We start from the raw sequence: 18946 nt of genomic DNA on the forward strand, positions 1-18946 counted from the left end.
ATCTATGCATTCACCTGTTGCTGGGCATTGATGGACACACACACAAAAAATACATTTTTGTGTATTAGAAATAAAGCTTCTATGAACATTAATATATCAAGTCTTTGTGTGAACACGTGCTTTTATTTCTCTTCCAGAAAAACCTAGGACTGAAATGGCTAGATTGTATGGCAGGTATATAAGTAACCTTATAGAATTCTAGTACTATCATTGCTTGTGTTACGTAGAGTGTAGTGTTTAAGACTTCTTGGATTCAAGTCCTAACTTCTTCATTTACTGTGTGATCTTCTCAGTGCCCGAGTCTCCCCCACAGAACTGGAATGATTAGAACAGAACCAGTGGTTGTAAAGATTCAAGGAGTTCATTCTTGTAAAGCCTGGAGAACCTGTCCCACGTTAAATGCTAAAGGGATGTTAGCTATTGTTTCTGCTTATCTACTGCTATTTGGAATGAATGGGCATATGTACTTAGTGTTCAATCATCCTCATTTCCTATTTGTTGATTATTTGCATAACCAGAGCTACCTATGCTGTTGTTAACTCATTAGCAATGAAGATGATTTTTTTTAAAAACAATTGAGCTATTTGTGTTTTGTATAAGTAGCATGGCAGGCAACCACTGTCCCCTCACCTGGGCATTTCCTGTTGTTAGATATTATTGTTCTTGTGTGGTTAATGTTATACTGAAAGCCTGTGAAAAGGATATAAGAGCTAGAATGTAAACTCCCTGAGGGCAGGGACCAAATCAGTCTGGTCCTATATCTCCTATACCTGGTCTGGGCCTCACACGTGGTAGAGACTCAATAATTATGGATTAAGTGAACATGCAGATGAAGGAAGGGCAAGAACTTTGTCAGAACCATTGCCCTGGGTTTCCACTGGGAGAGAAAGGTGATCCGTTGTGCCTGTTAGTGATCTGTATCCATCAGCAGCAGCAGGATGAGGTCTTCCCCGGGGCCCAGAATGAGCTCTCAGTGACTGCAGGTCCTGAAGGCAACAGGGCCAGTGCACTCTTTTCTGCTTGTTGAGGAGAACAAGATGGGAAATGAGAAAGCACCCATGATGTGGACACAGGCAGGGGCTGAGAGGGAAGCGGACCAGGCAAGGAGCCAGGACATTTTTACCAGCTCTTGGGGACCACAACTCAAGCAGTTATTGAAGGATCTAAGACTTCCGTTTTGGAGACTTGTCTGTTTTAAAGCTGTTTGTCTTTTTCTGAAATTACTTCCTCGTTGCTCATCCTTAGTTTAACTGGGCCAAGTACTGAGGAGAAACATGCAAGAGCCCCGGGGAGCTGACCCTCGGAAGGAGTCTGAGCGGTCGGGGGCCGTGAGAGAATGTAACAGGGAGGCCCTCTCCCCACCTGGAGAGCCTCTTTCCAGAACTAGTCTCCGCCAGATCCTCATGTTGTGCTGGGTTCTAACCACGAAGGCTCTTCCCTTATGATTCTCTCCCACCAGAAAATACCCACAGGGCAGACTTCCGCTTTGGGCCGTGAGAGAGTCCTTACCAGAATTATCCTCCTTCTGTCATAACTAGAAAATTGTCCAAAATACTTGACAAAATATTTTCAGACTTTGGACCACAGGTAGCACAAGTCTGTACTCCTTGTGGAAAAGACAGCAAGTGAGGTGAGCCTCCCCTGGCCTAGGTTCCCTGCTGACTGCGGCCAAGTGGCAAACTCGCTGAGGTGAGGAGAAAGAGATAGGAGATTGGGCAGGCCAAGGTGGCTGGAATTTGCAGGGCACAGTATCTGAGAGTAGGGAGCTACACAGAGAAATTTCCAGAAAGGTGCATAGGGTTCCCTTGAGTTGTCCGCTGAATACCAATCTGTGTGAAGCCCAGGAGGCCAGCTAGAACAACTTCTGAGGAAAGCATCATTACCAGAGCTCATGCAGAGCTGGGAATCGTTTAAGTTCCCTCCAGCCAGGGTGGGAGGGTGACCTGGGGGACTGAGGGTCCTCCCAGAAAGCTCCTTAGCCTATTCTAACTGGGGGGTGAGCTGGTGGAGAGGATTCGATAACAAAGCTCCAGTCAGTCAGAACCCATCTCAGCTCCCAGAAGCAAAAGGTGGAGGAGAAGGAGAGGAAAAGGAATGGAAAGATGTTCTATGGAGGGTTGAAGGGAGAGCGCTTCTAAGAAGAGAAAGACAAGTGATTCACACAGCTGACATCTTACAGAAATGTTAGAGTAACTGTCAGAAAACAATGCAGCTGAAGAAACCACGGTGCCTATGGTGGAGAACGGTGTAACTCCTTTCCATAATTCAAACCCACTAGAGTGGTTGGCTTGACCACAACACACGAAGGAGCCAAAGGTCAGTTCTCAGGTATCTGAGACCAGGGAAAAGCAGTGCCTTGTAGACATTAGAGTGGAGAAGAAGAAAGGCCACCGCCCTTCTCCATGGGACTGAATATAGAACAGGAACCACAGTGATTTGGGGGTGGGTATCACCAGACTTTTTAGAGGAGAAAACCAGGATGCCTCCTTTGTGCATTTCCAGAAAGTCCACTTTTCTCTGTTGACTTCCTTTGGCAAATTTTTATGGCCTACAGGAAGCTGGGGCCATTAGGTTTTCCCACAGGTGCAGCTATGAGTTTGTGGCCAGCACTAGGCGGTGACGTGGGCCATCCCCACACTCGCCCCGGGTCCTGTGCCTGGGAGTTCATACCTCTCACTGGGTGATGAGGCCCAGTGACTTCACAGACCTTGTACCCAACTCTGGACGGTCTTCTTATCTGTGAATGGAACTCCGGATGAAAGCACATCCCCAAGTAAGAACTCTGGAGAAGTGAGGAAATAGGTGTTCTTTCCTTTAATGGCTATGAAAGCAATTCTCTTACAAGCTGGGCCGTGATTATTGTTCCGCTGCTTGGGACCCTTTCCTTAGGTTACCAAATAGGGCTTAAGACATCATGTGCCACCATGTTCTTGCTCTAGACTGTGTTTATTATTGTCCTCCGGAAGTATTAAGACAGCTTCTCATAAGCCACCCATTCTACCAATTCCCAATGAAAAATTATCAGACGATCCAATTTTCACCCGTCCTCCCCACGCTCACTGGGTTTTCATGAGAAAGAATATGAGGGGAAGCTTGTTAGCAACATGTTTTTAGCTTTATTGAAATTCTTTCTTATAAAAGGTCTGATGTATTTTAGGCCTGGCCTAATTTCCTTTAGTCCCTGAAATACAGGTCCATGGTTATTTCCATGTCCTCTTAAGTAGGAATGTAAACTAGTAGACTTTTATTTTAAGGTTCAAACACTTATCACCGTTGTTTTTCTTTGATGTAAAGCAAGACTTGTATTTTCCCGAATGAAAAGACCAAGTAAGAAAGTTATGTGGGTCTTCATTGGTAGGATAACTGGATTCTTTGCCAGAACAGACTTGGGAATTTATATCGTTCAACGTGACATCTTTCCACCTTGAGTATTTTCTTTTTTAATGCAAACTCTGTAGTGTGCTGAGCTATTTATAGTAAAGAGTGCTGTGTTCATATATGCGTACATATATTGGCTCTGGGAAAAGATGCATGAGTACGTGCGCGTTACGTAAACATAGCCATTAGCCAGAAGGAGAGTCTCTGATCATTAGGACATTAATGAATAACAAGCATATGGTAAGCAAAGAACAACCAATAGCACATATTGGTTTAGTTGTCAGCCAGGAACTTTGCTGGTCTTACACCCAGAGGGTCCCAGCTGTCACCTTCCCCAGGCAAGCGGTGCTCACCAGATAGGACAGGTGATTGTGTATCCAAGGCCTGACTGAGTTTGTGGCTCCCTCAAGGGGAGGGTCTGCACTCATTTGCTACCATGTAGGTCCCCAGGCCTAGAACACATATATGGCCCAATCTGACCTCCTCCTCGTGTCAAAAGTAGAATATGATCTCCCCATCACTAGGAAAGGGGTACAGATTGAGGACTTGCAAAGGCCCACGGCCTCTTCTTCCCCCAGAGATTGTAGGGAATCCTCATTTCCTTTCAATCTTTTTTTTTTTCTTTTAATATTTATTTATTTATTTATTTGGTTGCACTGGGTCTCAGTTGAGCCAGGCGGGCTCCTTAGTTGAGGCTCGCGGCCTCCTTAGTTGCGGCTCGCCGGCTCCTTAGTTGCGGCGCGTGGGCTCCTTAGTTGCGGCATGCATGTGGGATCTAGTTCCCTGACCAGGGATTGAACCCGGGCCCCCTGCATTGGGAGCACAGAGTCTTAACCACTGCGCCACCAGGGAAGTCCCCTCCTTTCACTCTTATAGGCTCCATCAGGACATGTGTTCTCCTGACCACAGGATGACACCCAAAGAGGCCTGGAAGGTTCAATATCATCACCTCCAAACAGCTCTGAGACACAGGCAACATAGCTTTAACCCTGACTGCCAGATAACTGAGGGTTGATCTTGGTTTAACCCAGACAGCCCCCATGTCACCCTCCAAATCAGCTTTCCTCCTGTGTGGATGGTTGCCCTGGAAGCCAGTCCTGTCTGACCTTGAACTCACACCCTGTGGGGTTTGGAGTATGTAACCTTCTAGTCACACCCGTCCTGCATCCAAGCTTCTTGCTTGAGCCTGGCGAAGTCACAGGAAAGTTCAGGTAGCGACAGCGGTCTCAGTCATTCTCGATCTGACTGATAGGCCAGGTGAAGGGGTCAGTTGAATGCTACCTGGAGGTGACATGGTACCCACACTAACATGACTTATAGGAATGCTGCAAAGTGATAAATGAATTTAGCACCCAAGATACTATGCAATAGCATATGTGGCAGTCACTCAGTAAATGTTCCTTTCACTCCTCTTCTCTGAATCCAGACTGGTTCCTGCAGGAGACTTGCATTTCCCTCTGGCTCCTACAGCTGGCCTCTCCTCTATGTCACTTCCCCCAACTAACAAACGCTGTGCAGAGGCAGAGTAAAGGGGGAAAATGAATCACTCAATATTGTCTCTGGCTGGTCAAAACTCTTGGCCTGAGGTTTGGGAATGATCTGCAGAGTAAACGATCTGGGATGCCTCCCTCCCATCTTCATGGATGCATTTGTGGCCAACATTTATCTGTAACTCACAGACCACAGAGAACATGGATACGGAGGCCTGATGCATGGTGTTTAGAAGACTCAGCAAAATGGCGATCCAGTTGACCAGGGCTCCATGCAGGAACCCTGGTGGAAGGGAGAGACAGGCAGTAGATCCCAGAGTTGTGCTTTGGAAAAGATGTCCAAGGGGAGGAGGATGACAGGCCACCATGGGTCCTGGGATGGGAATCCGGGGGTCTGGGGGTGCTGGGTGGGGAGGCATGGTCAGGGGAGCCCCGAGCAATGCCCCCACCCCAGGAATGCAGGAAGGAGGCTTGGCAGCTGGGTCCGGACCTTGGGCTGTGCCCACTGTCAGTGTCTCTTGCATGTCACTCCAGCATCCTCAGCGTGTCCGCAGTTTGTCACCCCCCATTTGGAGAAGCTGCAGTGGAAGATGCTTTCCTCCGTGCCCTTGCAGGCGACATCATCCATCCAAATCCTCCCTGTGCCTGTGGAGACAAGTCAACACGATTTCTTAGCAGAGATGCAGGAGGGCAGGACAGACAGGAACACTGCTGTCTGTCCTTGACCCGGCTGTCCCGAGCTCTGCTGTCAGTTCTCAAATCTAGTGGTTCCCATCTGCCTTCTGCATTCCACCAAGACCAAATACTTCTTTTCTAGGCTCAGTTTCTTGAGGGCAGAATAAGAATAATTGACAGTGGAGATGGTGGTATTTACTGAGTAGCACCTACATGTCAGCATCTCACACATACGATCTTCGTCCATTCTCACCATGGTGCTGTGAGATAGCCATGAATAAACCCTTTTCCTAGATGGGAAAACTGAGGTTCAGAAGGCTACTGGTGCAAGGTTGCTCAGCTTGTAAGTGGCAGAGTCTGAACTCAAGCCCAAGTCTTGCTGCATCCCAGGCCACGCTTTATATGAGACACTTCATAGCTTTTGAGATACGATATCTTGCGGCATTTGTTGATGAATATTCAGACAGGGCCTAATCAGAAGGACAATGTCAGACAGACCCTGGGTTGGACAGATCCAGTGCCCCATAAGTATCTCAAGTATGTCAGTACCAACATTACCTTCAATCTTCTGAAATTTAAAGCAGGTGGTCTATTTCTATGAGCTCAAAACAGTGGTACTTGGAATGACAGGGGATCCCAGAATTTAACATTATAACCAGACATCTATGTAATGACAGGCAGAAGCATCCCTAACCACAAGTAATTAGGTCAAGTTCCCAAAATACAAGGTCCCTAAGACAATCTAGCTGAGTTTTGCCTGTCTGTTCACTCAGCTCTTAAGGGGACCAGCCTACTGGTCTGAAGATGCCCATGCAGGAGAGCCTTTAGCTGGCTTTCCCAAGATTGTACCTGAGTCTCAAGAGACATAAACTCGGCACTGAGGTCCCTTACTGAATGTCAAGGGAATAGGGCAGCTGGGTGAGGCTCCAAGGGAATGGAGAGGGCTTATCTGGGGTCAGAGGGGTCAGTGGAGAGGGGAGAAGTCACCTAGAGCCCCCGCTGATGAACTGGCAGGGCCATCGCCCCTGGTTCAGGTGGGCCCTCTGGGCTGATGGCCAAGGAAGGTCTCCAATGGTGGGAGCTCACTTGGGAGCCCTCTGGAAGGATGCCTGAGCTTTAGGGCTCCCATCTCCCGTGGAAGCAGTAGCTCAGAGCTTCGCTACTCAAAGCGTGGTCCTGGCCCAGTAGCATCAGCATTCCCCAGAGCTTGTCAAAACTGCAGAACCTCAGGCCCCACCCAAGACCTACTGAATCAGAATCTACATTTGAAGCAAGTGGTTCTGCACTGAAGTTTGAGAAGCAGAAATAGGTACAGCAGAAATAGGGCTTTACAATAAGTAGAATAAATCTCAATTCAAGTCTCAGCCCCATCTAGGAAGACCATTTCAGTTGTAAAACCGGGAAGGGATTCCCGAAATATGAGACTTTTCGTGCTAAAGCTGGGTAGGTTCTGGGTAAACCAGGATGGTTGGTCACTCCAGCACCCTGACTTGTTAGGTCTACGAGCCAGCACCAAATATCATGGGGTCAAAGGTCATAAACTGGGTTCCAACATTACTGACTGGGTCAACCTGGGCAAATTCAATGAGGTAACTTGTATTCCTGTATTTTGTTTTTTGTGCTTTTTTGGCCACACTGCATGGCATGTGGGATCTGAGTTCCCCAGCCAGGGATGGAACCTGCGCCCCCTGCATTGGAAGGGCGGGGTCTTAACCACTGGACCACCAGGGACGTCCCAAGAGAATTTTTTTTTTTTTTTTTGGCCACACCATGTGGCTTGTGGGATCTTAGTTCCCCGACCAGGGATTGAACCCCGGCCCTCGGCAGTGAGAGCACAGAGTCCTAACCCCTGGACCACCAGGGAATTCCCAGTTCCTGTATTTTAAAGGGCTTTCAAATGCACCAAAACCCTATACAAATGGTAGCTCAGGGATTAGTACTGTACCCTGACTCTACCCCCATCTCCTCCCTGTCCCAACTCTCAGCAGCCAGACAACCTCTCCTTTTGGAGGAATTGTCAGGACTAATTATTAAAACCCTTCAAACTGGCACTCACCCTTGGATTGCATGGGAAATCCCTTTACAAAGAGCATCAAGGAACACCTAAACCATTTTGCTGCCCACGAAATCCACCGCACGAACCAAGCGGTTTGGACATATTTTTTATGCCGAGATTTTCAGCATCTGTTGTCATGGGAATACCAAGCAGTGAATTCAGGAACAGAGCTGGGAGGAGAGGCCTCCTTCTGCTGTCTTTCTGGATGTTATTTCTTCATCAGAGCCTCTTCCCTAGCCGGATACAGTGTGCCTCTTACACAATAAGCCTTTTGAGGCCGAGCACAAATTCTCAGATTAAATGTCTCCTGGAAAACACATCAGTTTACAAATTACCCTTCCTTGGGCTACAGGCCCAAGAGCTCTGTGGGATTAGTCACATCCAAAACAAATAAAGAAGCAAATGAAGGAGACCGACAAATACAGAACAGGCCCCAAGGTTACGAGCCCAAATGCATACATAGGATCACAAGACTCCAAACTCTAGCTGGTGTTTGGCTAGGGAGTTCTGGCTAACGTTCAGTCATGGAAAAGCTAATAAAATGAGAAAAGCGTTGTTAAATCAGCAGCACTGAATATCTACAGTTGCTGGGACATCGCTGAAGGGCCTATTAACCCGAAGACTGTTTCTGCTCCTTGCCATGTCAGAGGGGCTAGCACTGCCATGACTCCAGGTACCAATCATCCTTTTAGCTTTAGAGCTGACACCTGATACTCAACGTGTAGCCCAAGGACCAGGAAATCAGTATCACCTGGGAGGTTGTTAGCAACACAGAGTCTTGGGCCCACCCGGACCCGAATCAGAGTCTGCATCTTAACAAGATCTCCTAGATTCAGGCATGCATTCAGGTCTGAGAAGCCCTGCTCTAGGTTAGGTCTGCTGCTCTACACCAGTCTCTCTGTGAGCTCCATAACATGCCCCATCAGGTAAGCAGGGAAGGGGGTACTCTGCTCCCCACTGTACAGTCAGAAAAATGAAACAATAGGGTGAGGTTTTTACCTTGAGGAGGAAAACCTGGGACTAGAGGCCAGGTCTTCTGACACTTAGAGCTGTTGGAAGGTGATATTGTTGGGATACGTAAGTGGAGATTTTATTTTATCCTTATTCATTCATTCATTCAACAAGTATTTAAGAGTCTACTCCATGCTCAGCACTATTCTGGGTGTATGGACTACATCAATGAACAAAAAATGATTAAAGAAAAACACTGTTGGGGGGAATGTAAACTGGTGTAGTCACTGTGGAGAACAGTATGGAGACTTCTCAAAAAACTAAAAACAGAACTACCATATGACCCAGCAATCCCACTCCTGGGTACATATCTGAAAAAAAACAAAAACACTAATTTGAAAGATACACGCACCCCAATGTTCATAGCAGCATTATTTACAATTGCCAAGATACGGAAGCAACCTAAGTGTGCACCAACAGATGGATAGATAAAGAAGCTGTGGTATATATATACAATGGAATATTACGCAGCTATAAAAAAGAATGAAATTTTGCCATTTGCAGCAACATTAATGAACTTGGAGGGCATTATTCTAAGTGAAATAAGTCAGACAGAGACAGACAAATACTGTATGATATCACTTATAAGTGGAATCTAAAAACTGCAACAAACTAGTGAATATAACAAAAAAGAAGCAGACTCACAGATATAGAGAACAAATTAGTGGTTACCAGTGGGAGGGGAGGGGCAAAACAGGGGTGGGGAACTGGGAGGTACAAACTATTGGCTGTAAGATAAGCTGAAGGATGTATTACTGGGTTGGCCAAAAAGTTCGTTTGGTTAGTGAAAACGTTGTTCAATAAAGTTCTTTGTGAAAATGAAAAATGTGTCTTTTATTTTTTCTTAAAACTGAACGAATTTTTTGGCCAGCCCAATATGTAACATGGGGAGTAGAGCCAATATTTTCTTATAACTGTAAAGGGAAAGCAACCTTTCAAAATTGTATAAAAACAAAACAAAAATCTCTGCTTCATGGAACAAACACTTGAGCTGCTCCATGTTTATTTGAGTAATATTAATAGAAGGAATTGAGGTAGGAAGTAGATGGGCCCCTGGCCTGGACAGCTGGTGTTTGTCAAGGGCAGTAAAATTGAAGCTTTGTTTTCCCCCAGACACTCCAAGAACAAAGTTAGTGGCAAAAACTGAGCTCTGCTGAAGTAAAGAGATAAGATGACTACTCCTGAGGTTAAGAAAGACTCCCTGACTGCACAGGCACAGAAAGGCTCCTTGGGGGGTCAAAAAGGAGGGGGTGCCACCCCATAATAGGTGATGCCAAGACCCCCATAGGCCTCTGCAGTGGGATCCATCTTAGCAAAAAGTTAGCACGCATGTTGGGGAGAGTCCTAGGACAGGTCAGGTGTGGAATAAGAAACAAGAAATTGGCCAAAGGTAAACAAAGACCCGGAAGGACTGTCCTAAATAAATGATTTAAATCACCTTTTTCGTGCGCTCCTCATTAGAAGACGCCCACACCCTTTCTCTCCAGGTGTGTATTTCTGCCTTGCTTCAGTCTCTAGCAAACAAACTGTTTCTCTGTGTGCTCTCCCACTTGTGCTGTGTCTCTAATAATAAACTTTGTACCTGTTTTTACAGTTTTTGCCTCCTTGAAACATTCTTGCTTTCAAATGGGGGCAAGAGCCAGGGCCACTTAGCTTCTAGCCTCTGGCCCCTGGTGGTCTAGCGGCTAGGATTACTGGTTTTCATCCAGGCTACCCAGGTTCGGTTCCTGGGCAGGGAACTAAGATCCTGCTTCAAGCCACCAGTCACTGCTGTCTCTCTGAGATCAGAATGAGTTACGCTGATTCCTACAGGCTGCCATCTGAGCCTCACACGGGGACAGGCAGGATGGCTATCAAACAGATATTTAAGAGATAGGAAAACTAAGGCCCCAGAAAGGTTAAGTGACCTGTCCCACGACTATTAAGGGGATGAGATCATGACCCAGGCCTCTGACGTCCAGCCAGTCCAGTCCCCGTTCCTTATAGAACCACATACACGGCACACAGCACAGATCACTAAGCCAGGAGGCTGCAAACCCAATTCGACCTACTGCCTGCTTTTGTAAATAAAGTTTTATTGGAACACGGAGCCTCCCCGCCCCCAGTCTGATTACATTTTGTCTGTAGTTGCTTTTATGCTACAACTACAGAGCTGAGTAGTTGTGAGAGCGACCATCTGGCCCACAAAGCCCAAAATATTTACTCCCTGGCCCTTGAATGTTTGCTGACCCTTGCACTAAGCCACCTCCCAGTATTTGAATTTTATCTTAGAAAAAAAGGGCAAAAAGATGCTAATAATATAATTAAAAGAGAACACTCCCAATTCTGCCCACCCACTCCCACCTACAAATCTGTATGCGTTTGTACCCATCCTCAGCTCCTTTTGTCTGTCTCTCTGTCTCAAAGAAAGATTCTCTTGGCGGGTCCAGGACTAATTTCCCAGCGGTGCTATGGTGGTCTCACCCCCTCCATCTCCTCCTGGACCCTTGCGCCAGCCATCACCCTCCATCTTCCTGATCTGCACTCATTCCCTCTCCAACAGCTCTTGGACCAATTTAAAATTAAAAAAAAAAAATCTCCAAGTCTTTCTCATTTGGGTCTTTCCTTGCTTTTTTCCCAGGGAAACTGATAATTCAATTATTGAGCCCTGTCCAGGAAAACTTTTATGGTTCCAGACCACAGAGAGCACTGCCAGGGTGTGGCAGTTTCTTGTATGACTCTGGGGAGGACGCAGGTTTGGCAGGCACAGAAGTTCCTTCCTTCCTTCTTTCCTCGCCCCCTCCTCCTGTCCCTCCTCCCTCCCTCCCACATTTATCCAGTACCTATCACATCCCAGGCACAGTCCTGGGTTTTGGAGCTCTGCCCTCAAGGTGTCCCCACATACCTCAGCGATCAGGAGCGTGTGAGAGGTACGCACAGAAGATGCCATGGGAGCAGAGGGGGTACCTACATCACGGGCTGGGGTGGAGCGGCAAAGCTCCCCTCAGGAGGTGATCACTGAGCTGACTTTAAAAGCTGAGGGGGAATTAGCTAGGTGAAGAGGAGGGAAAGGCATTCCAGACCCAAGGAACAGCACGTGAGAGGATACGGAGCCGGGAAACAGCTGTGTGAGCTCAGAGACCACACGTGGGCGCACGCAGCTAACGGATGCGCCGCCAGAGGCGGGAGGCCTGTGAGGACTGGCCTTGGGCACTAAGCTAAGGAAACCAAATTTGATCCTGAGAGCAGGAAAGACCCACTGAGCATCGGGGAAGGGGAGTGACAGAGGCAGGAGCTCATTTTAGAAAGATCCCTGGCAGCCAGGAGGAGGAAGGCAAAGGAGGCAGCCTGGAGGGGGCCAGGGGCCAGCAGTGTGGGAAGCAGCTCATGGAGGACGCCCCCATCTCCACCCAACAAGCAGCAAATAAATGTGCACCGCAGGGCCTGCAATGTGCTAACTGCTCACCGTATGTGATCTCATTTCGAGTTTGCAATCATCCTGCAAAAGTGGAGGGACTGAAGCCTGGAGAGGTTAAGAAATCTGCGCCAGGTCACCAGCTAGTAAGTGGCACATATGGGATGCTAGCTTGGCTTTGACCCAGAGCTTGAGCTCCTAGCCACTGCTCTACCCAGCCCGAGCTCCTAAGGCAAGAGCAGGGGGAACAGAGAGGAGGGGACAGAGTCAAGGGACCAGAGACGTTGACACCGGTAGCATCTGTTAAGACTCAGGGACCCAGCAGATAAGGGACACGGGAGTGGGTGAGGGTGCGAGGAGGGACGAGTCTGCGGTCCTGGCTGGCAGGGCAGGAAGCACAGCCGGAAGAGAAACAGAATGGATGGAGAGCGGGGCCGGGGGCTTGGGACACTCCGTGAGGCTGAGGGTGAGCGGACCGGGATTGGGAATCGGGGCACCTGCATGACGGGAGGCTGTGGTCAGAGGGGCGTTGGGACCTGATGCAAACCCCACCAGCTGCCAGGAGAGGCGGGCTTCCCCTCCCTCTGCCCCCAGCTGCTAGGGCAGGATAGCCCTTCCAACAGTTTAGAATCTGTGAACATGTCTGCCTCCCCCTCTAAACTGAATGTGCTGAGGTCAGAAACTAGGTTGACTCAACTCTGTGCCCCAGCGCTGAGCCTAGTGCCTGCCCATGGAAAGTGCCAGAAGCTGCTGTGGGAAGAAGGGAGTGCAGCCGGGCTAGGAGGATGGGTGCCAGGCAAGCCCCATCCCTTCCCCAGCCCCCATTTCCCTCTGTGCACCCATGAGCAACACCTGGCCTGCCTACCTGTCCAGGTCTCGAATATCACGTGACCTAAGTTACTGGATGATGATGGAGAAGTACGGTGCAAATTTGATGCTGATGTGGAAGCGAGTCTGGCTTCCCACTGACTGGTGTAAAGACTTGAGTGGTGGGAATTCCCTAGGGGTCCAGTGGTTAGGACTCGGCACTTTCACTGCCGTGGACCCGGGTTCGATCCCTGGTCGGGGAACTAAGATCTCACAAGCCGTGCAGTGCGGCCAAAAAAAAAAAAAAAAAAAAATCCGGTGGCAATTGTAGAGCTTCCCTTCACACCATACAATACAAAAATCAAGGCAGGATGAAAGAGGTTTAGGCTAACCCTGCCCATGACATTCAAATGACCTAATGTGGCTTCACTAAAAGAGTTTATGATTTTTCCCCCCCAAAGGTTTACTTCCACTTATTAGGGAGAAGCCCTCATTGGAGCCAAAAAAGGAAAACGAGGACAGTTCCCACTGTTTCTCTTCCTCATGCAAACAGAAATGGCAGTTTTCCTTGAAGAAAACAGGCTGAGACCGAGCACAGAGCTTTAGATGCGAGGGAAGCGCTCTCCCCGAGTGGGCTGCCCTCCGTGGAGCTGGACCCTTTGAACTCCCCACGCGCTGGCCTTGAAGTCGAGAGGCCAGGACGCTGGGGTCAATCGGCCACTCTCCGCCAGCTGTCACAACACATTTCACAAGAGTCACTTCAGTGAGATTGTCTTGTCTGCTCAGACTGGGTGGCTTCTAAACAACAGACATTTATTTCTCACGGTTCTGGAGGCTGCAAGTCCAAGATCAGGGTGCTTGCATGTTCCGGTTCTAGGGGAGGACCCTCTTCCGGCTTGTAGGCTACCGTATGTCCTCACGGAAGCAGGAGGGAGCTCTCTGAGGTCCCTTTTATAAGGGCACCAGTCCCATTATGAGGGCTCTGCTCATGACATGATCACCCCGCAAAGGCCCCACCTTCTGATACCATCACATTGGGGCTGAGGATTCCAACATATGAATTTGGGGGGGCGGGCGACAAAACATTCAGTCTGCAACAGTGACTGAGGTCTAAGGGACAAGATTCTGAGCCAGGATTGTGGCAGTCCAAAGTGGGCGCGAGAAGAAAGGCAGCTGTGAGGAGCGGAGGGTTCCATGGCCAGTCGGGATGTGACCCGGCTCTATGTCCCCATCTGAAAAGGATGCCCCTCCTCTCACCATGAGGCCCTTTACCATTTAGCACAGTGGGCTGGGCCGCCATGGTCTCAGGTAGGACAGCAAACGCTCCATGACACAAGTAGCCTCCATAGAGGGGCCAGCGGTCCCTCCACAGGTCACCAGGGGACCTGGCAACTGAGTGTGAGTGGGTCAGTCCAAATCCCTCCCCGCACCTGCCAGAATGCAGGTCCTCGTGACAGGTGAGCAGTATTTCACATTCCAGGGGCCCAAGCTGGAAGGCACATCACAGAGTCTGTAAGCCCCTTTAAGTTATAGATGGGACACCAAGATCCAGGGTGGAGGGGCAATGAGATCACATAGCCGGGCGCAGCACATTATTATTATACAGGTGCAGGGAGCACAGCCTTCTAGCAGGTGGGACCATTGTTTTAGTTGTGAGTCAACACAGATTTCTCTGAGTTTGAGGTCCGATGAAGGACAAAGCATTTGTGACGGTGAGTATTTATATTTGAGTGTGAACGTGTGGTGTGCTGTGGATGTGTAGCTGAATTGTTATGGGCTAAATTGTGTCCCCCTAAAATTCCTATGTGGAAGTCCTAACCCCCAGGACCTCAGAATGTGCCTGTCTTCGGACACAGGGCCTTTAAAAAGGTGATTAAGGATAAATGAGGTCATTAGAGGGGCCCTAATCCAGCATGACTGGTGTTCTTCTAAGAGGAAGAGACACAGACCCACACAGAGGGATGACCATGTAAGGACGCAGGGGGAAGGTGTCCCTCTACAAGCCAAGGAGAGAGGCCTCAGGAGAAACCAGACCTGCCAACACCTTGACCTTGGACTTCTAGCCTCTAGAACTGTGAGAAAATAAATGTCTGCAGTTTAAGTCCTACAGTCTGTGGTATTTGTTACAGCAGCTGAGCAGACTAATACAGAGAACTAGCCTGAGGGGAAGACACAGTGCTGTGGATAGAGACCGGAGCTGGGGTAGAGCCAACCTCTTTGCAATAGGAAAGGGACAGATGGTTCAAGTCAGCCATCTGCCCAGGAAGGGTCTGCACCTCTCCCTCAAACTCTCTTGTACCGTCTAAGCCTGTCAAAGGAAAGCAACCAAAATGGTGAAGACTGCCGAAATCTTTTCCTCTGAGGATGAGATGAAGTGTTTGGAGATCTTCATTTGAAGAAGAAGAGACTCAAAGAGGAGCAGGGACAGCCAGCAGAGTGGATAAGAGAACGGACTCCCGAGCTACCTGCTTGGGTCTGAACCTGGGCTCTGCCATTTGCTAGCTGTGTGACCTTGGACAAGTTATCCAGCCTCTCTGTGCCACCGTTTCCGCATACAGAAAATAGGGATGATAGCTGTACCTGCTTCCTAGTGTGGTAAGGATTACATGAGTGAATATTTTTAACACGTTTAGAACCGAGCCTGGCACACAGGCAGTGCTATCTAAGCACTAAATAGTAACAAAAATGTAATCGGGACAAATGGGCGTGGGATTAGATAAGAGCCCTGAGATGCAGGGCTGAAAACGGGGGCCAGTAGGAGACCAAAAAAGAAAGGGAGTCAATTCAAGGGAAGGAAGAATGTTCTAATAAGCAGAGCTGTCTGAAGACAGACCAGCTCGCGTGGGGGCCGTGAGCATCCCGTGGTCATGGCGGGAAGGATCCAGGCAGAGCCCGGCTGACGCTGGCAGGACTGCCGTCAAGGGGATGCCGGACAGGAGGGCAGGCCTAGGCCTCCGGGACCCTCGCCCCACGTCCTCCCCCTCCGGGTGCCCTACCTTGTCCGAACTGAGCCGTCCGGTGCACGTCCTCGGCGCTGGGGAAGCCCAGCGTGCGGCACACCACGTCCCCATCCTTCTTGTCCCAGCCGTCATCGCACACGGTGCCCCAGCGCCGCTCGTGGTACACCTCCACGCGGCCCTGGTGTGGGCCCGAGCCGTTCACCAGCCGGACCATCAAGGCCTCCATGCCACCTGCCGGGAGCAGCGCAGGGTCAGGGGTCACTACCCGAGCTGGATACAGTGAGGCACCACCTAGGGACCCTCCCCGACTCCCCGCCACCACCCGGCATAGGAGAGGGGAGCTGGGGCTACAGCCGAGGCGGAGCCGGCGGCCAGCAGAAACCGTGGTGTCACCCCTGCCCGTTATCACTCCTGCCCGTCTTCTCTCCACCTTTTTTTTTTTAATAGACTTTATTTTTTTTTAATAGCAAAATTGAGAAGGAGGTACAAAGATTTCCCATAGACCCCCTACCCCCCCCATCCATGCACAGCCCCCTTAGCCACTATCCACACCTCCACCACAGCGGTAATCTGTGAACCCACAATGACACGTCATGATCACCCAGAGTCGACAGTTTACACTAGGGTTCACTCTTGGTGTTGTCCATTCTATGCTTTGGGCGAATGTCTAACGACATGTATCCATCATTACAGTATCATACAGAACAGTTTCACTGCCCTAAAAATCCCCTGTGCTCCGCCTATTCACCTGCCACCCCACCTCCTAACCCCTGTCAACCACTGATCTTTTTCCTGTCTCCATAGTTTCGCCCTTCCCAGAATGTCATATACTTGGAACCATACGGTATGTAGTCTTTTCAGATTGGCCTCTTTCACTTAGTCATATGCATTTAAGGTTCCTCCATGTCTTTTCATGGCTTGATAGCGCACTTCTTTCTAGCACTGAATAATATTCCGTTGCCTGGATGTACCACAGTTTAGTTATCCATTCACCCACTGAAGGACCTCTTGGAAGGAATTATGAATAAAGCCGTTACAAACAATCCTGTGCAGATTTCTGTGTAGACATAAGTTTTCAACTCATTTGGGTAAATACCAAGGAGCAGGATTGTTGGATTCCTCTCTACCTTTTGACACCTGGTGACCAGCAGTCAGGCCTGCCAGAGAGGAGGGTGAAGGGAAACAGAGGAAATCAAGGGATGGTCAAGGCTTTGTGAACAGGTGGCCCTGCTGCGTAGTTTAGTAGGTGGGGAGGTCCCCAAGGAGTGTCTCAGCCTTGCGCTGTCATCTGTGTCCACCTTCCCACTAGGCTGTCAGCACGAAAGTGTCTGAAGCCAGACAGACCTGGGTGTGAATTCTGGCTCTGCCCCTTACTACCTGTTAAGTGGGGGACAGTAATTCATCAAATTTAAAAAGCCGCTGTTTTGTAAGGCCCATCACTACTTTACATGCTACTAAGAAGGAAGAAGCTTTGCCAGTTACAGTGGCAGGCTATACATATTGCTACAGGCTTCCAGATTTCAGAGATGTTAAAATGTGTGTCACAGAATCAGTGAAATACAGCAATAGATGTAAAGAGCTTAGAACGGCGCCTGGCACATACAAGACTCTTCTTTCTACCTGAACGACCTTAAGAAAGCCTTCTAGACTCTCTGAGGGCATTGCCCCAACTGTGACATGGGGACAACGCATAGGGCTGTTTTGCAGACTAAGTGAAATGACCTGCATAAGGCTCCAAGCACGGTGCCTGGCACATAGTAGGAAATAAGCAAGTCCTGGTTTGCAACCCCCCATCCCCATCTCTGATGGCTGAAGCCCTGTCACGTTCATCTATAAACTCTGTTCAGCACAGAGCTTGGCTGCAGGAAATGTACAGTAAACATTTGCTACATCGATGAAAGAGTGAAGATTCATTCATTTGCATTACAAAGCAAGGCGTTACTTCTCCAAGGGGAGCAGCCGAAAAAAGCTTTTGGATCATCTCAAAGCCAGGGTTTGGCTGGAGAGTTACAGCGTCAGGGAGATACACACCATTAGTGCCAGAGCTGGGATGGCAGCTTGGGTCTACCGACGTGTCATCTAAGGTCCTTTCACCAACCTGCCTGCCATGCCATGAGTTGGGGGGGGCAGGTATCTTCGCCCCTCAGGGACCTGAGCTTCCTCTTGACAAGATATTGGAGTGGTCACTGAGTCTTAAGTCTGGCCACACATCAAAATCATTAGCAACGCCTGTGAAAAGGCAGATTCCTGGGCCCACTCAGACCTATTGGATCAGAATCTTGGTGGCAGGAGTTAGGGATCTGTATTTTTTACCAGTGTCCCAAATGACTGTGAGGTAATCTATGTTTGTGGAGTGGCCTCTGGGAGCGATGGGATTAGGTGATCTGTAAGGTTCCTTCCGGCTCCATGGCTCAGTGATTCCAAGACCAGGGACGAGGTCAAGGTTGCCACTTTTGCAGCCAGAAGCCGCCTGGACATGTGGGGTGGAGACGGGTACAACTGTGCTGTGACACAGTGACAAGTGGGTGATACGATGCAGGAAAACCCTTCCACGAACTGCCAGCGAAAATAGCAAACCTGGACTTCCCTGGTGGCGCAGTGGTTAAGAATCCGCCTGCCAATGCAGGGGACATGGGTCCAATCCCTGGTCCAGGAAGATCCCACATGGCAGGAGCTACTGAGCCTGTGCTCTAGAGCCCATGAGCCACAACTACTGAGTCTGCATGCCACAACTACTGAAGCCCGCATGCCTAGAGCCTGTGCTCTGCAACAAAGACAAGCCACCGTAATGAGAAGCACGTGCACCGCAACGAAGGGTAGCCCCCGCTCGCAGCAACTAGAAAAAGCCCGCGCACAGCAACAAAGACCCAACGCAGCCAAAAATAAATAGATTAATTAATTAATTTTTAAAAGTCCTTATCTTAAAAAAAAAAAAAAGAAAATAGCAAACCCAATCAAGTTCTGCTCCCAATAAGTACTGCACCCTTGGACTATGTTTTTGTCTTTCTTTTCCTGACCGGCTGGGCTAGGGGATTCCCCCTTCTAATGACTGTGACTTGGCAAAGACCTTTTTTTTTTTTAATAAATTTATTTTTTATTTATTTATTTTTGGCTGCGTTGGGTCTTCGTTGCTGCATGCGGGCTTTCTCTAGCTGCGGCGAGCGGGGGTTACTCT

The 18946-nt window shown here is 49.0% G+C and overlaps 1 protein-coding gene across 1 annotated transcript in view; it reads right to left on the minus strand.

The window, feature by feature from the left end:
• Positions 1-5161: 5161 nt before the first annotated feature.
• SCARA5 (scavenger receptor class A member 5) overlaps positions 5162-18946 on the minus strand; it is a 110484-nt gene continuing 96699 nt past the window's right edge. The window contains exons 7-8 of the mRNA XM_061199444.1: positions 15808-16002; positions 5162-5513 (exon numbers count right to left, since the gene is read on the minus strand). Of these exons, the coding sequence (XP_061055427.1) occupies positions 5377-5513; positions 15808-16002 (332 nt within the window). The 3' untranslated portion in view covers positions 5162-5376. The remainder of the gene's footprint in view (positions 5514-15807; positions 16003-18946) is intronic.

The sequence above is a fragment of the Eubalaena glacialis genome, chromosome 9 (assembly GCF_028564815.1).
Source record: "Eubalaena glacialis isolate mEubGla1 chromosome 9, mEubGla1.1.hap2.+ XY, whole genome shotgun sequence".
Taxonomy (NCBI): domain Eukaryota; kingdom Metazoa; phylum Chordata; class Mammalia; order Artiodactyla; family Balaenidae; genus Eubalaena; species Eubalaena glacialis.